Genomic DNA, 17,758 nt, shown 5'->3' on the forward strand with positions numbered 1-17,758 from the left:
AATTAGATAAATTATGTAAAAAGAATCCTTCTAATGTTACAAATCATTTCGCTTTTTAAATTTACTTTATTTTTTAGATTAGATTCAACTTTATCGTCATTGCGTGTGTCACTGGTACAAAGCAACAAAATGCAGAAGTGCTTAAGCAGTAATTAAATAGAATATGATACATTATTATTAAGTGCAAGGTATGAATGATATATAAATATATGTATAAATGATTATCTATACGCTATGAAAAGGTTATGACTATGGCAGTTTGCTATGAGCCTTTGTCTAGAGAATGATTTACAGTATATACAGCATGTGCTGTATATACAGTGTATGAATGTACAGTATGGAAATGGTATGCTTAGATGAACGGTGCGGTTAATAGTGCGGTGGTGTCAAAGTACACGATGGCAGTGCAATTTTAGTCAAGATAATTGCAATTACAGCCCTTTAAACTTGTGGTGTCCAGCGTTTTGGTCCCCACAAAGCTGTCGGACCCCACAAGTACAGTGGAACCCCACAAATATAGTAAAACAAGCCCACACACACACACACAGAGGGCAGACCGGTGTTTACAAACAAATAAACTGTTTGTTATCCAGGGCTTTGCTTTAAGGCGATTTTACATGAAGAAAGACTGAGTGTGTGTGTGTGTGTGTGTGTGGGGGGGGGCTGTAAGTATCTCTCTCTTTAATATGCATGCAAACACACAATCAAAATATTCAAAGAAATATGCAACATCTGCTGTAAGGCACACACTCGAACACTGAATCCCACGCCGCGAGAACCGCAGTACAAAAGAAGTTTCAGCAAGTGTCGGTTCTTTCCTGGACTGAAAGAAGGGGAGGGGGGAGCTCGCCTGCCAGCCAGCCCGTCAGCCAATCAGCTAATTACGCCGGTAATTATGGTAATGAGGCCTTGGAGGGTGCTCGTCTGTTGGCCAGGAACTCCGCTCTTGCGGCCACTTCCATTAATAACAGTAGACGATGGAGCGACTGCAGGGCCTTTTAATCCCAGCAGCACCTGCGTACAGACGCTGCCGTCGCAGAGGTCCCACCTTCTCAACTACAGCCGTAGTGGTGAATTATCACCGCACTGCTGCCCGGGCCGCCGCCGCTCTGCCCCCCCGAGAGGAACTCAAACACTGTTTCCTTTCCAGCTCTGGAATTGGGTATTTTGTAGTTGGAGCACAGCTTATAATAAAAAATAACAATAAAATAGTGGCACTGTGATGCTGTTGTGCAGGAACCAGTGAGGGACGGCCGATGCAGCATTAGGCGCCTCCACTTGGGCTGAACGATTTTTTTTTTACCAATATTGCGATTCAATATGTGATTAATTTTTAAGCTCTTTACCCTCTGTGTAATTCAAAACGGACAAGCAATAAATCAGAGTGCAGCCTGACCAACACAATATTAGACCGATTAAACACACACTGTTCTTTCCGTGGGTCAGGCCTGTGTTAGGGTGAAGTCAGGTGATGCATGAATATTATGAGCAATGGTGAGGAAGAAATATCAACAATAATAATATGAGGAAGATAATTTGATAGTCAAGTCCTGACATTAAATAATATGATATAATATCATCAGGTTGGCCAACAGACCACAAGAAAAACGAAGTTTACCCGTCCTGCGTCCTGATCTCAGGTCAGATCTCCCAGGAGTCCAACTCTCATCAAAAACCTCAAAAATACTAATTTTCAGGTTCAACTCAAAAGTTGGCCGACGAAAATAAAACCAAGTGACGCCTCTCGAGTTTAATACACCAGTAATTCTCCGACAACACCGGAGAAAGGCCGTTGTACAACAAGTCAAGGTGCAGCATAACGTGCAAAGTTGATCTGCAGACTGCTTTACTCTCACGTGTCATGTGACCAGAGTGTAATCGCAGCCTTTGCGATTAGAAAATCTCATTTTATCATAACGCGATAAACTCGCAAATGCAATTAACCCTTCGGCCTCCTATCCTCCACTGTGCAAATGTAAGGAGCCGTAAACTGTGAGTTCTTGGTTCTATGTTCTGCTTTGTGTCTAACATTTTGGATATACGTCATTTTCAGCATGGGGACAGCCAATCACAGATACTTAAACTCAGGGTACTCAGTGATCCAGTATGTCACTCTGCAGGACAGGAATTGTGTAAACTAATAGGCTGGGTATTATTGGAAAAAGATTAAATTATTATTATTATAATCCAGCATGAAGACTTTTAGTGTCAGTATCAAAATGATTTGAAACAATTCTCACGTCTTTCTCAATAACTTTTAACCACAAGCAACTTCACAAAAACATTGCCAAAAATCAAACAGTCCAAAACGTGCACATTTAGGGAGTTTCCTTTGGGAATTATCTGACATCTGATGCCCCCCTTCAGTACTAGCCTGAGACACATTTTGACATACTGAGGTTTGTTTCTCTAAAATCCCAACTTTATAATGACACTGAATAAAAAAAGCCTTACAGATCCATCCCATTGGCTACTACGTTACTAATTCACATGTGTAATTCATGGTCTCCATTTCCAGGTTGCTTAAATCTCCCCGCGACCTCTTTAAAAGCTGCCCCCCCCCCCGAGGTTGCCCACCCGGCTGAGACTCCACAGTGCTACGCTGCATGAATGGATAATCAGCGGTGTATTCACTGTCGGGCCGCAGACCGCTCAGCGAAAGGTGAATGGGCAGGCGGGCCGTCACGGAGCTACAGACCTCTCAAACTCTGGCAGATTTTCATAAGAAAAGGCCCATTAGTATTTAGTATGAGTGCAACACCAAGCACAAAAATTGATTTGGCCTTTCGCTCCACAACCTTGAGCGCCGACCTTCAGCACACCTGGGGGGGGGGGGGGGGGGGTCTCATGTCTATCGCGAATGGGAAGGATGGCGGATGCAGGGGAAAGTGTTGAAATTTGTAATGGAGGAAGGAGGAGGGGGGGGCAGAAGTAAACAAACTCTCTGAAGTTGAGCTATTGGGCCGGCAGAGAGCAAAGCAGGAAGGAGGAGTCTTTCACGGAGACTTTGTCCCGATCTGATCTATGACCTTTCATTTCCAGGAAAGTAGATTTTCCCAGAAGGTGATTCTGCTGCTTCGGAGGTCACGATCCCGTTCTCCGAATCTCTCCCCAAACCACCTCCAGCCTGTCCTCTACCTCTCCTCCCCTCTCTTCATTGTTCCTTTACTTCCACTTCACCCATGTTTTTGGCTCCTTTGCCCACGCTGTCAACTCCTATTGGCTCTAATAAGGGGCCCCCAGCTTACAGTGTGACAGATATAATCAGGTTTGGAAGAACAGCTTTAGCCTGTGGAGCAAATGGAAGAGGGGGGTGAAAATGGTGACGGAGAGGGCGCGAGGAAGATGAGCAGCAGGTTTAAAAATAAAGAAAGGGCTCAAATGAAGACAGGGTGAAAGGAGACGAAGCAGAAGGAGGACAAACGGGTGAGGACAGGTCAGCAGGAAAAGAGGAGAGCAATCAAGAGAGTAAAAGATGGGGGAGGATAAAGGCAACAGAAAGAAGAAGAGTAGATGAAAAGGGAAGAAATGAGGTGTGAGGAGAGGACACAAGAGGAAAGCAGAAGAGAGAATATAGGATAGAGCTGCAACGATTAATTGATTAGTCGCCAACTATTGTGATAATCGGCTTGAGTTCAAATTCTCTGACTCCATCTTCTTAAAGCTGAATATTTTCAGGTTCCTTCCCTCCTCTGAGACAGTAAACTGAATATCTTTGGGTTGCGGATATAACAAGACATTTGAGGACATCATCCTGAACATTTTCTGGCATTTTATAAACCAAACAACTAATCGATTAATCGAGAAAATAATGGTTAGCTGCAGCCTCAGCAGAGAGCAGGGTCAAACCCAAAAACAGACCTCCGCAACCACGTTTTATTTCAACCACCCCACGCTTACATGAGCTGGGCAGCCCCCCCTTAAGAATAATTTGTGCATTTTAAAGTTAAGTGCATTAATTTGGTGCACTTTAAAAGCAAAATAAAGAGGATAGATCTACGGAGAACTTCCAACTCTTGTTAAGAATTTTGTGGCCTAGTAAACAATTTGAAAATCATGAACACACTGCATAGATATATTTTAAAATAAATCCTTTAAACCTACGGTATGTATAAATTGTACTTTTAAGTAGTCTAATGTTTGTTTATGTATCTTAAGGGTCTTGTTAAATGTTCCTTGTTGTTGTGCGTGTGCTTGGTGTTCATATTTGTAACTGTGCACTGTTAATATGCTGCCATTTTGGCCAGGTCTCTCTTGAGAAAGAGGTTTTAAATCTTGATGAGATCATCTGGTTAAATAAAAAAACAAAAATAGATATAAATGGTGATGAAACAGCAAAAAAGTCAACCTAATTTATTTAATGTTTTTCCAGCAACCTAAAATCAAGGAATAATTTCCCTAACATTTAATTTTACTTTTAATGGACACATGTTTTATACTTCCTGTGGATATAATCCAATTAATCTTATATCCATACTGTATATGTCGTGTTACAACCTTATTTTGAAAACCGGACTTTGTCACATGTGTATCCTCCATCTTCGCGCAACATTCACAATTATATTGTAAATTGTGTTGCGTACAATTAAGACGTAATAGCCTCTCTTTACGTAAAACTCTCATACTGTAACACTTTGTAAAGTGAGAAAATAACCCTGCCTGTCAGCCCGCTCTGCTCTCTTCAACTGCATTTACCATAAAGGCTCTAATACGTGTTCACTCCAAATTTAGCGACTAGCTCGACCGCTGTTTTGGTTCAAACCCTTAGTTAACATTAGCGTAATTACCTGCAAAGGAAAGTGGTGGCCTCGAGTTGGACACCAGTGTGCGAGTGCGCGAGTTTACAGTAGCGGCGCAAAACACAACATTACGGTCTTGTTAATATGTTTTCGGTTCATTTTGAAACTATGGTGGAAAAAGACTGGCGTCTCTGTATCAACTGTCACGCGAAATATACATCATATCCCTTTAAACACGCAGACAGAACACACACGGCGCCAGCTGAGTGCCAGCGAGCCACAGCGAGTCAGACCCGATCAGCTGAAATCCTGCAAACAGCCTCGACTCGCCGTCTGCAAACAGACAAACATTAAGATTCATGCAAACCTGAAGAGCAGGAAATTAAATCTGCCGTTTGGTAACTGCTGCTGCAAAATATACGGCCAAACTTAAGACCTCTGTGAATCCTTTTTATTCAGTCCTCTTTTTAAATACGTGTGTAGAAACAACCTTCCCCTGTGTAGTGACACTGGGTTTTATTACAGCAGTTAAAAGTATGAGTGCGTTTTCATGCGGCTCGTCACCGGGGAGCTTGATTGATATGATCTGATGCGATGTGACGGGTGGAAGAAAGGAGCGAAGGGAGGGAAGGATGTGGAGGGAGAGATAGGACTTAAAAGCAAAAGAGGGACGGAGGCAAGGGGAGAGGAGAGGGAGCAAGCGATAGGATATTAAAAGGCTGGGAGGTGATAGAGGGAGATAAAGGGGCGAGGAGGGGAGGGAGGAAGAGTGAACGTAAGGATGGAGGAAGGGGGAACGAGAGAAGATGGTGTAATAAGAAAAAAAAAGAAGAAAGGGGGGAGGGGATGGATGAACAGCAGAATGGACGGATAGCGAGATTAGAGCGATGGCTGGCTGGAGATGATGCGAGGAAGATGAAGGGCAGGAAGGAAGGGAGTGTACAATATTAAAGGTTTAGCCTGGGGGAGTGAGAGCGAGGATGGATAGCAGGGCAGGGAGCGGAGAGAAACAACACTGGGTGTGAGAGTATAGTAAGTATGTGTAGACATGGAGGCAAAGATGGAGAAGGGTGAGTTAAACCGAGTATAAAAAGGAGGAGAGGAACTGACATTAGGAGAAGAGAAGGATGAACGGGGGATTAGACTGAGGAAGGCCGGAAAGAGAAGCAAGGAGAGAGGGAGGGCGATGCTACTAAAGCCCCCCGTTAAGATATGAGGCTACATATATTACAGAAAATTGGCCATTGTGGGAAACGCAGGGCAATTAAAAAAGGGCATTTTGCTCCAAATGGCTTTCACTGGGTTTCCTCCGGGCCGGTGGTGACACGGCTGCGTCCTTTCAGGCACATAGAGTGTTATTCCTCTGGAGTCGACTCGCTCACTGAGTCTTAAGCTCCCCGCCGCCGCCGCCATGTGGCTGCTTCATTAAAAGTAGTAGGGGTGGGGTGGGGGGGAGGATCGATACAGCATAGTATCGCGATATTTTTCATGGTGATATTGTTTCGACATATGGTCGTATCGATCTTTTATTATATAAATTGTATGTGAGAATTTTACTTTTTTGGTACTATAATAATAAAACCAGTTGCTTTTTCAGTGCACTAGAAAAAAAGACACAATCTGAAGTTGGAAAAAAGGTAATAAATTCCAATACATCACAATATGTTTAAAATCGCAATAAAAAAAAGTATCTTGGTAATATCGTATCGTGACAGAAGTATCGTGGTAATATTGTATTGTGCCAGAAGTATTGTGGTAATATCGGTACATGACAGAAGTATTGTAGCAATATCTTATCATGGTAATATCGTATTGTGGCAATATCTTATCGTGGTAATATCGTATCGTGGTAATATCGTATTGTGGCAATATCGTTTGTGACAGAAGTATCGTGGCAATATCTTATCGTGGTAATATCATATCGTGACCAAAGTATCGTGGCAATATCTTATCGTGGTAATATCGTATCGTGGTAATATCATATCGTGACCAAAGTATCGTGGCAATATCGTATTGTGGCAATATCTTATCGTGGTAATATCGTATCGTGGTAATATCATATCGTGACCAAAGTATCGTGGTAATATCGTATCGTGGTAATATCGTATTGTGGCAATATCGTTTGTGACAGAAGTATCGTGGCAATATCTTATCGTGGTAATATCATATCGTGACCAAAGTATCGTGGCAATATCTTATCGTGGTAATATCGTATCGTGGTAATATCATATCGTGACCAAAGTATCGTGGCAATATCGTATTGTGGCAATATCTTATCGTGGTAATATCGTATCGTGGTAATATCATATCGTGACCAAAGTATCGTGGTAATATCGTATCGTGGTAATATCGTATTGTGGCAATATCGTTTGTGACAGAAGTATCGTGGCAATATCTTATCGTGGTAATATCATATCGTGACCAAAGTATCGTGGCAATATCTTATCGTGGTAATATCGTATCGTGGTAATATCATATCGTGACCAAAGTATCGTGGCAATATCGTATTGTGGCAATATCTTATCGTGGTAATATCGTATCGTGGTAATATCATATCGTGACCAAAGTATCGTGGTAATATCGTATTGTGGTAATATCGTATCATGGTAATATCTTATCGTGGTAATATCGTATCATGGTAATATTGTATTGTGACAGAAGTATCGTGGCAATATCTTATCGTGGTAATATCGTATCGTGACAGAAGTATTGTGGTAATATCGGTACATGACAGAAGTATTGTGGCAATATCTTATCGTGGTAATATCGTATCATGGTAATATCTTATCGTGGTAATATCGTATCATGGTAATATTGTATTGTGACAGAAGTATCGTGGCAATATCTTATCGTGGTAATATCGTATCGTGACCAAAGTATTGTGGCAATATCTTATTGTGGTAATATCGTATCATGGTAATATTGTATTGTGACAGAAGTATCGTGGCAATATCTTATCGTGGTAATATTGTATCATGGTAATATCATATTGTGACAGAAGTATCGTGGCAATATCTTATCGTGGTAATATCGTATCGTGGTAATATCATATCGTGACCAAAGTATTGTGGCAATATCTTATCGTGGTAATATTGTATCATGGTAATATCATATTGTGACAGAAGTATCGTGGCAATATCTTATCGTGGTAATATCGTATCGTGGTAATATCATATCGTGACAGAAGTATTGTGGCAATATCTTATCGTGGTAATATCGTATCATGGTAATATTGTATTGTGACAGAAGTATCGTGGCAATATCTTATCGTGGTAATATTGTATCATGGTAATATCATATTGTGACAGAAGTATCGTGGCAATATCTTATCGTGGTAATATCGTATCGTGGTAATATCATATCGTGACAGAAGTATTGTGGCAATATCTTATCGTGGTAATATCGTATCATGGTAATATTGTATTGTGACAGAAGTATCGTGGCAATATCTTATCGTGGTAATATTGTATCATGGTAATATCATATTGTGACAGAAGTATTGTGGCAATATCTTATTGTGGTAATATCGTATCATGGTAATATTATATTGTGACAGAAGTATCGTGGCAATATCTTATCGTGGTAATATCGTATCATGGTAATATCATATTGTGACAGAAGTATCGTGGCAATATCTTATCGTGGTAATATCGTATCGTGGTAATATCATATCGTGACCAAAGTATTGTGGCAATATCTTATCGTGGTAATATCGTATTGTGGCAATATCTTATCGTGACAGAAGTATCGTGATAATATCATATTGTAGGGCCTCTGGTGATTCCCACCCCTACTATGTAACAGTGGACCCTAAACCCCCCGTGATGTGTTTGGAGTCATGGAGATGCTTAAAAAAAAAAAAAAAAAAAACATCACATTGTGAGTACTTCATGATGACTCCATGATTGATGTTGACTTTCTGTCCCAAAAGGTTTGTGAATAAGATGCGTGACAGGAAGTAACAGAAAATAATGTCACTGTGCTGGACAGCTTACATTTCTGTAACTTTTGTCAAACAAAAAGAATTTTATAAAATATATGCACAGTAGACTGCATAGAGTTCAGCAAGTTACTCAGGAATCGTAACAAGTTCCGTTTTAGTTGTGAGTTTACTTATTATTGGGTATTAAAAGTAACTAGTTACTTTACTCGTCATGTTACTATATTTCTTTCAATGACTAAACTGCAGCCTCTCAGAGCAGATGATTCTGTACAGCAGTAGTCGGCAATAGGCGGCCCCATTACTTTGATAGCAGCCAAAAAATTATTATAGCGGCTGGTGCTGAAATAGATCTCAGTCAGCAGACAGCAACAGTTACTCACATAATCACTTCCTCTTAAGTGATTGTGCCTACAGAATAAGTGTGAGCACATTTTTGCAGCAGTACTTTATGTCGTGTTTAATTGGGAGCTTTTACTTTGAAAAGTTCTGAAGGAAATTCAAAAGAGTCTCTGGCTTACTTGACACGCCTCTGAAAAACGTGAGATCAGATTCCCCTGAATGAAAAAAGCAGGAAATTTATCTGCCTGGAGATTCTGGGCAAATGAAAACAAGCTCCAAAGGTCACAATCAGTTTGTTGAAAAGGGAAGAAAAAATACTTTAAGCAGCCAGTGAGGATTTAACACACAACCCTCTGAACGGGAGTCCTGTGCACGACCAACTGAGCTAATCGCACACAGTAAATGTTGAAATCTAAATGGTCAATTGACGATCCTCTGGCGCGCCATCTAATGACAAACATTTGGCCCCAGACTTATTTGCTGACCCCTGCTGTACAGTATAGGATATGTGCTGCTTCAGATGCTGCTTCAGTAAAGCAGAAGTAGAATTGTTAGCGGCTGAAAGCTTCTGGTTAATCACAAAAACTTTACAACGGACGACACAGTTCTTTGCATCTTAGACTGACACAGTAACAGCAATACTTCCAGCTGTGGGAAGAACGCCCCTCTCCCTCCTTCTCCATTCGTCCTTTAGCTTCTTGGCTAACAGCTGACCTGAACTGCCGCTGACCTGCAGCGCAGCGGTGCATACACGTCAAGGACAACAAAACAAGAGGCGTTCTGGTAACGCAGCAGTATTTGGATTAATAACTGGATATTGTTGCCGTTTAATTCTTCTTCTTAGTAATTCTTCTTTCTTTTAATGCAGCCCCACCTGCATATAAAACATCTATATAAACCACCTTCATCAGTAATCAGAAGAAAAGCCATTTCAAGGACAAAAACAGGTTTTGCAGTTATTGTTGTTAGTAAATGTTCTCACGGAGCAGCGGGAGTGCAAACAATAAGGAAGCCGATTTTAGCCCAACACAAGTGTTAGTTAGTGAGGAGAAAGTGCCGACGCTGGGACTCACCTTGACAATATCACCCAGGTAAACATCCTCCATCTTGTTTGGCACCTTCATCTGGAAGATCCGACCCACCACCGCCGAGGAGTCTGGGAAGGCGGTGGGTGCGGCCATGTTCTGCCCAGTCACCGCGGCCTCACCTGCGACATCCTCCATCGCCCGGATACCTTCGGTCGCTTCCTGGAAGTCCTGAATGAAGGAGGAGTGCATGGAGGCCTCCAGCTCGCTCCTTCCGCCCCCCCTCTCGCCTTCTTCCACGTACACCATCTCGCCCAGCACGTTGATCTCCACCTCTGCGTGGGCCGGCGGAGGGAGCCAGCCCGCTGCGGCGAGAAGCAAGCCCAGCAGCAAGGCTCTAGTCCTGGGTAGTCTCACATCGAGGCCCCTGCTCGCCCCGAGGCATCCCAAACTTAGTTTATTACGCATTCTTTGCCTTTTGTCGGCCTGTCACTGATGCAGAAAACAAAAATAAAAAGGAGGATGTCTAAGTGGGAGAGGGGGAAGCATGCACCCCCGACAGATAGAGCAAATCCCTCCTTTCAAATCTCCCTCCCTCCTTCTCCTTCTCCGCCCACTCCTGCTTGGCTGGCGCCGGGCAAGACTCTTCCCTCCTTCTCCTCTTCCGCCTCCTCCTCTTTTGTCCTCGTCTTCCCTCCTCCCTTGGCTTTTATTCGTCCTCTTCCCCCTGGTGCTTTTGTGCTCGGCCCTCAGAGGTTTAGGAGCCCCATTGTGCCGAGCGCCTTTGAGATCTGTGAGGAGACAGACAACAAGAGAGAGAAAGACAGAGGACATGGTCAGGGGAGATGCTTCCAGACGCTTCCAACCACTCAATACTCGTCACCGCGTCGACTTAAAGCGCCTCGCGCTGAATCTAAAGTCAATCCTCTCGATAAGTTCAGCCCCTTAAACTGATTCGTGGACGGGGAATAAAAGAGAGAGAGAGACAGTTTGACAGAGATGTGATGGAGAGAGAGAGTAAGACGGATAGATGTGGAGGTGATATACGGTGGGACCTTGGATTAGCCAACAATGCTGAACCAGTCAAAGCTTTTCTTGGAACCGCTAATGAATGCATGCCTGCTCTATTGTGAGAGGGGTCAGGCTGAGTGTGTGTGTGTGTGCGCAGGTGTGTGTGTGTGCACGGCCATTGTCGGTGTGGAGGGCTGAACTCAGGGGTTTGTTATTCATACAGCTCTTTCATGGAGGAGAGGATCCCCTCCTGTGCAACTGTGTGTGTGTGTTATACGACACAAATGATCCCCCCCACCCCCCCACCGAAGGGCTTTCGTTAAGAGAGAAAGAGATAGACGGAAAACAGGAATAAAGAATGAAAGCAAAAGAGAGAGAGGGGGAGAGAGTGAGCGAGAGAGCCCCGCTGTGACTGCTTTTTGCCCCGCAGCAGAGAAAGTGAAATCGCCGCAGGAGCTCTCCGCCAACAACACCACACGGCCTCCCAGGTAGCTTCTGACCAACTCAAAAAGACCCTTTGTTGCCGCCACCTCGACCTTGCCGTGCATCACCTTCGGACAAAACTTTGCTTTTAATCACAAGCACACCCCCCCCACCCCCCCGCCGCTAAAGCTTTTATCCAAAGAGTCGACTTCAGGAGGTAAAACAGCTCCAACTCCAATTCTTCTCTCCTCTACAACTTTTACCTTTTCAGCTCGGTGAAAGTCAAGATGTTTACACTTTGAAATTTATTTTTTCATTGATGCCACCTCGGAATTATTTCTGCTCACTATTTGGAGCGTTAAAAAGTTTCACCGAGCCCTCTTGAAAGTAGTCCAAGATGGCTGCCAGGGATAATCTCCATCCCTTTCATGTAGGCTACCTTCAACTGCACTGCCGAGGGCAACATCCCTCCCATTTCCCCTTATTGCTTTTTCACTGTTGCTCAGGCTGTCATCTACTTCTCTTTCTTTTTAACGCTACTCTCTCTCTCCTTTCTTCTCTCTGTCTCAGGGTGTCTTCTACTTTTACATTTTGTCTCATCTACCTTGCTCAGATTTCTTTTTCCAAACCATTTTCTAGCTTCTTCCTGCCCTCCCTGATCCTCCAGAGGCTTAAGGCCTGTCTCAAGTCTCCAAAACTTTCAAGGCCTTTATTTTATGTCCCTCTTCTCCACTTGTCCAAAACTACAGCCTGTCTATTCACCGCGTGACAATGGCGAGGGAGCGCCCATGCTGCTGGATGAAGAAGAGAAAGATGGACACGAAGGCGAGAAAGCTGTCGTGACCTCGACACTTTACAACGCTGCCCCCAAACACGGCACCTGATGACGGAGAGACACACGAGAGACGTTCAGGACAGGGAGAGGACACACAAAAACACCCAGAGAGGACAGGAAAAGAGACACCTGCCTCGCCACGTGCCTCCTGATTGGTCGAAAACATCAAAGAACTACCACGGAGAGATGCTGTTACACATAAGCGACATGGCGAGTTTCAGCAAAGAATTTGTGGGTCCTCTAGCATTCAGCCGAGGGAGCTGGGGCCAGTTTGTGGGGGTGGAGACTCGGGTTGTTTGCACGGGCTGAACTAGTTCACCAGGCGCCATGGCGACACCTTTGTCTCGAACAAGCACTTAACGTTGTCTGTGTGACTGCATTCCTATTGGCCCCGGGGTCTTTCAGAGCCTCTTTCTGCCCTGCAATTACCTAACCAGCGAGCGCTGAGATTTACGGAGGCGGAGGCGACTGTCCGGAGGAGTTTCCCACATGTTGTTCACAGGGAAATTAAAAGCCACTCAGATCTGAGCTTTGCATTTATTTTGGGTGCTGATGAGCTGAGGAAACACAAGGATTGTGACTTTTTTTAGGAACTCCTCTGATGCTCCTCACACTGAAACAGGAAATCCAGAAAAGCTGAGCAGCGTGTTCAAAAACAAACTCCTTCATAATTGGCTTCATGTTGTATTTGGGATAATTAAATTGGTGCTTGTCAGACTAATAGAGTGGGTTTCTGACTGAACACAAAGGTAGTGTGCTCGACTGAGAGCTTGAAAGTAGCTGCCTACAAAACCACCTCGCCGCCGTGTTTGCTGAGGCCTCGTTTCTCGCAGTGTTTTCTATGTAAGCTGATGGTTTTCTTGAATCCTGCAGGTTAATTGATTTTTTTTTTTTCCTAAAACCACAGGAGCTGCGTCGCTAAAAGAAATGAGGCAACGCTCTGCAAAACAACCCAACAGCAATGGAAGTGTAGTGGCAGCAGACGAGGCGAGAACACGGCGAGACGTCACATCAAACCCACTTTTAAAAAATAAGGAATGATCTTCAGCTATTTAGCTTTTAGTAAAGTTGGGGGGGGGGGTCGCACAGAAGTCTGTTTACTTTATTAATTTTTCCTCTGGCCTACTAAAATACTTCAAATAAAACAACCTGAGACGAGGAATCACCAAAAAACACACAAACCTCCATCTTTTCCAAGCTGTTTCTGATTTGGTGTGAACATGAAGCACCGTACTGATTACGTACAGTAATACACACAGTAATACACGCAGTACATGTAAAGTACTACAAAGATGCAGGTCCTCAGCGAGACTCAGTGATAACACCATACGTTCTCACTGAGACTCCGGCTGCTGCTCAGAGATAAAAATAAATATCCAGACGTGACACCAGCTCCCCTGCTGCACCCAATCTCCACTCTCAGGTTGCGAGGACATCTTTATAAATAAACTGTTAACCGGACACTTGCATGCTTTTACCAGTCTCTCTTCCTCTGGGGGGGGTGATTGGGATGAGACACAGGGCTAAAAGGAAAGAGGGAACAGGACCGTTTGTTTAAAATCTGATCTATGAGATCTATAGTTAGCCAAGCGCACATACATTTCCCATCCTGAGTTAATAACAGGGGGGACGCCTCGTGTCCAAACACAGCTGAGGTACGTTTCATGCCTCGTTACCCTGCAACATTTACAAGCTTACAGAATGTCCTGACGGTCGGCAGCAGTGATCCCTTTTCATCTGAAGAGTAATAATCTGTGCAGTGTGTTGAACTCTGAATGATACGACAATCAACAATCATTAATCATTTAGCCTATCAGCTGACAATTAAGAGCCTTTCAAATGTCGGGATCTGCTCTTTTATATCATCTAAACTGCTGCAAGTAGATACACAGGAGATGTACTGCTTTAAGAACGTGTAACAGGTGCTCATCTGCTGGGAAACAGGGATATTGTGAACCCACAAAAAGCCCAGCGTTCCTTCAGAAGCTGTGATCTTCCCATGATGCCTCTCTGCAGACTACACTCCCAAAACACGTTTCAACTTCTCCGCGACACTTTAATGCCGTCACCGGGGTCTGATGAAAGGCAGGCGATGGGGGGGGGGTGCACAGTTTCTGATTTCACAAGGGGAGAGTGCTCAACAGGAGGCAACAAGTCGCAAACACAGGCCGGCGCCGAGAGGACAAACCGTCCTCCATCTGAAGGCATTATAGTTTAGTAAAAGTTCATAGCACGTGCTTATTGTGACCCATGTTTACCTTTTTAGTGACCTCTAGTGGCCGTAGGACGGTTTAAACGGAGGAAGTAAGAAGATGCGTTAGAACTAGGACTAGGCAAACTCAGGACTTTCACACAGGAGGACGGCTAGTAAGTAAATGTGGAGTTTTATTTATTTATTTATTTTACACGGTTTTCCACGAGTTAAACTTCACGTGACTTACGTAACATCTGGTAAGCCTGTCGCTGGTCTGATACAGGAAACGCCCATGTGTGTCGTTAGACTTTCCAAAGGCCATATATGTTATTTTGGAAAATATCGTACAGCACCAAAATCCCAAAATACGGGGGGGGGGGGGGGGGGGGGGGGGGGTTGATTACCAGAGGCCCCGCGATACGATATTATCACGATACTACTGTCACGATTCGATTTTCTTGCAATTTTTTCTTGCAAAGTTTTCGCAATATTGTGATGTATTGGAATTTATTACCTTTTTACCAACTTTAAATTGTGTCCCCAAAGGAAAAAAATAAATTCTCACGTACAATTGATATAATAAAGAATCGATACTTGATGTGTATTGATACAATATTGCCACAATATACTATATTCATTAGAGCTGAAATCATTACACAAGTAGACACGATTATACTTATGCTAGAATGAGAAGAAGATCAACACTTGAAAAACACTTTAAAGTGTGCAATCTAACAACAATAATCTAACAGCAGTTTATCAACTTGTTGTAAAAGCGAGTGGATGTTCACTGTGGATTTATGAACATTTGTGGTGTCTTGTGGTCCAGATTGTGATAATAAAGCTCGTTAATAATAAAGCACGGAAACTTCTGACTTCATGACCCATGTTGTGTGCGTTTCCATACGCATGTGGCACACTGTAAAAGTCTAAAACTGGAACTCCCCTGAGCAACCTATGAGGACACAGAAACGCAAGTCAGCGGCCAATTAAAGGACAGAAATGTCCCCACGGTAGCCAATCAGAGAGCGCTTGTTGAGGCTGCAACACTTTACAGTCCACTCTTCTGTTGTTCCCTCCTTCAGTCTCACTTTCACTCCTCTTCCTCCCGTCACCTCTCACTCGCCCAAAGTCACAGCTGACGCCTCTATTATTGGCTCAGATGGGACGGGAGCGGCCTGACAAACACTGGGGGGGGTTTCTAAAACGGGACGCTCCCGAGGAAGCTCCCAGACTGACAGGTGACGCCGACGCCGTGCAGGTCGCAGTGATTGCACACACTCCTGTTTTCAGAGTCCCTCACCAGACACATCCAAAGTGTCCCTGAGCAAGACTCTTAACTGGGGCTGGCACAATCTAATTTTCCTCAATAACAATATAATAAACGTTCAGTTGACCATCAATAAATATTTGGTTTAATTAGCACTTATTTGTTTTCTACCTCAGGTTTGTGAAGTGATCCACTGTTTGGCATCGAGTTTTTGTCACGTTCTGACCATAAAGAAAATTTTAACCACATAATTAACCTTCTGGTTTCTTCAATGTTCACTCAGGAGCAAAAGCAAAATAATGATTTGATATATACGGTGATAATTATCGATATCGAATGTGATAACTCTTAACCCCCAGTGGCTCCAGAGCCGTGTGCCGCGCCAACGCCGAACCAGCTCGTCCAGAACGACCCGGCGAATTCTGAAGCATGTTCAGAGAGCAGAGGAGGAACGCAGATAACAGGACGTATAATGAAACGATGATCACATGTAAGCTGAGAAAAAAAAAGATCCGCTCGCTGAATTAACAGCTTATTGATTCCACAATCAGATCAAATCCTGGTTCAGGAAGCAGGCAGCGCACAGGAGAGATCAGAGCGGAACAAAAGAGCAGCGCGGTGGGAGTCAGGGGAACAGCAGGCACCAAGAAATAAGTCCATGAAAACACAGGGTTCTGAGAAGTTATCAGAACAACAACCACAAACCCAGCTGACAGAAATAACAAGTGGAGGCGGGAAGTTCCGGCCACTCCTCAGCCGCCACAGCTTTGATACAAGGAGGAAGTCTGCGTGTGACGGACAGCTGGAAGCAGATGTGAACCTGCCTCATAAAACATCTCCTCGCAGCGGACTCTGGGCCGGGCCGCCGTTTGGGGCGCCGATGTAAATACGATCCATCACGACACAGATACCACACATCGGGGGGTGTCGGGCTCATCCTGGAAGGTTTGAGTAGAAGAAATCTGGGAGAGTATTCAGATCCTTGACTGAAGTAAAAGTACTGATACCTCACTGAAAAAACATGTGTGTAAAAGTACTGCACAGTACTGCTTACAGTCAGGAAAATGCCCTTAAAGTAATAAAAGTACTCAAAGCAGAAAGAAAATCTCCCCTGTGACGGTTATAGCAGTAGGCTTTGAGCCCTTATGTCCCCGCCACTTTTCAACACAGATTAGAGGGGCGATCAAACGCTTCAAGCTCATGAGATGAGAAGACGCTTGAACACTATTTTTAAGAAACAGTGATGAAATATATGAGTGGGCGGTCTCCCCCAGAAGGTGTTGAGCATTAAACACTTAAGTTCCTGCATTCTGGAGACATGTTCTGCGCCAATTTATGGTGGGAATGTTTTTATTTATGTAAAGGAAGCACAGGATTCAGGTGAAAATGGAATTTACTGCAGCTGAAGTTTCTTTATGTTGAACAACGCACATTTGTTTCTTCTTCTATATTGCCATTGCATTTCATGTTTTCTTGTTGCGCAAATAAACCTCTCTCGAAACCTATACATTTTTTATTGAACATTTCTTGTCGGCAGCTATTTTTTAGAACATTTGTAACCATTTTTCGTCCCCAGCGTAATTGACACCTAAGATTTATTATTCCTCATGCCTTCATGTAAAAACAGGATTTTCCGGCTGTTGGTTGAGGTTGAACTGTTTTGTATCAGATTGCAGTTAATGACTTTTTTCATTATGGATCAATCAGCTGATTATTTTTTCCATAAATCGATTGTTAAAATTCCGAAAATAGTGAGAAATGCCGTCACAGTTACCCAGAGCCCAAAGTGACGCCTTCACAAAGTTCTGTCAGTCCGACCAACAGTCCAAACCTCAACATTATTAACAAAACTTCACATTTTCACATTTGTGAAGCTGGAAATGTTTTTCTTAAACGATCAAAATAAGTGTCAATAAAATTTCTGTCAAACAACAAATGTCCCAGCTGTACTTGTATAAACTGCTGGAGTTTAATTTATA

The 17,758-nt window shown here is 43.4% G+C and overlaps 1 protein-coding gene across 1 annotated transcript in view; it reads right to left on the reverse strand.

Annotated features, from left to right (window-relative positions):
- dag1 (dystroglycan 1) overlaps positions 1-17,758 on the reverse strand; it is a 53,267-nt gene that overhangs the window by 17,690 nt on the left and 17,819 nt on the right. Inside the window, exon 2 of the mRNA XM_038695816.1 lies at positions 10,095-10,837. Within this exon, the coding sequence (XP_038551744.1) occupies positions 10,095-10,514 (420 nt within the window). The 5' untranslated portion in view covers positions 10,515-10,837. The remainder of the gene's footprint in view (positions 1-10,094; positions 10,838-17,758) is intronic.

This window comes from Micropterus salmoides, unplaced genomic scaffold (assembly GCF_014851395.1).
Source record: "Micropterus salmoides isolate LMB-PRFRI ecotype aquatic unplaced genomic scaffold, ASM1485139v1 Ms_hic_scaffold_4, whole genome shotgun sequence".
NCBI classification, from domain to species: Eukaryota; Metazoa; Chordata; class Actinopteri; order Centrarchiformes; family Centrarchidae; genus Micropterus; species Micropterus salmoides.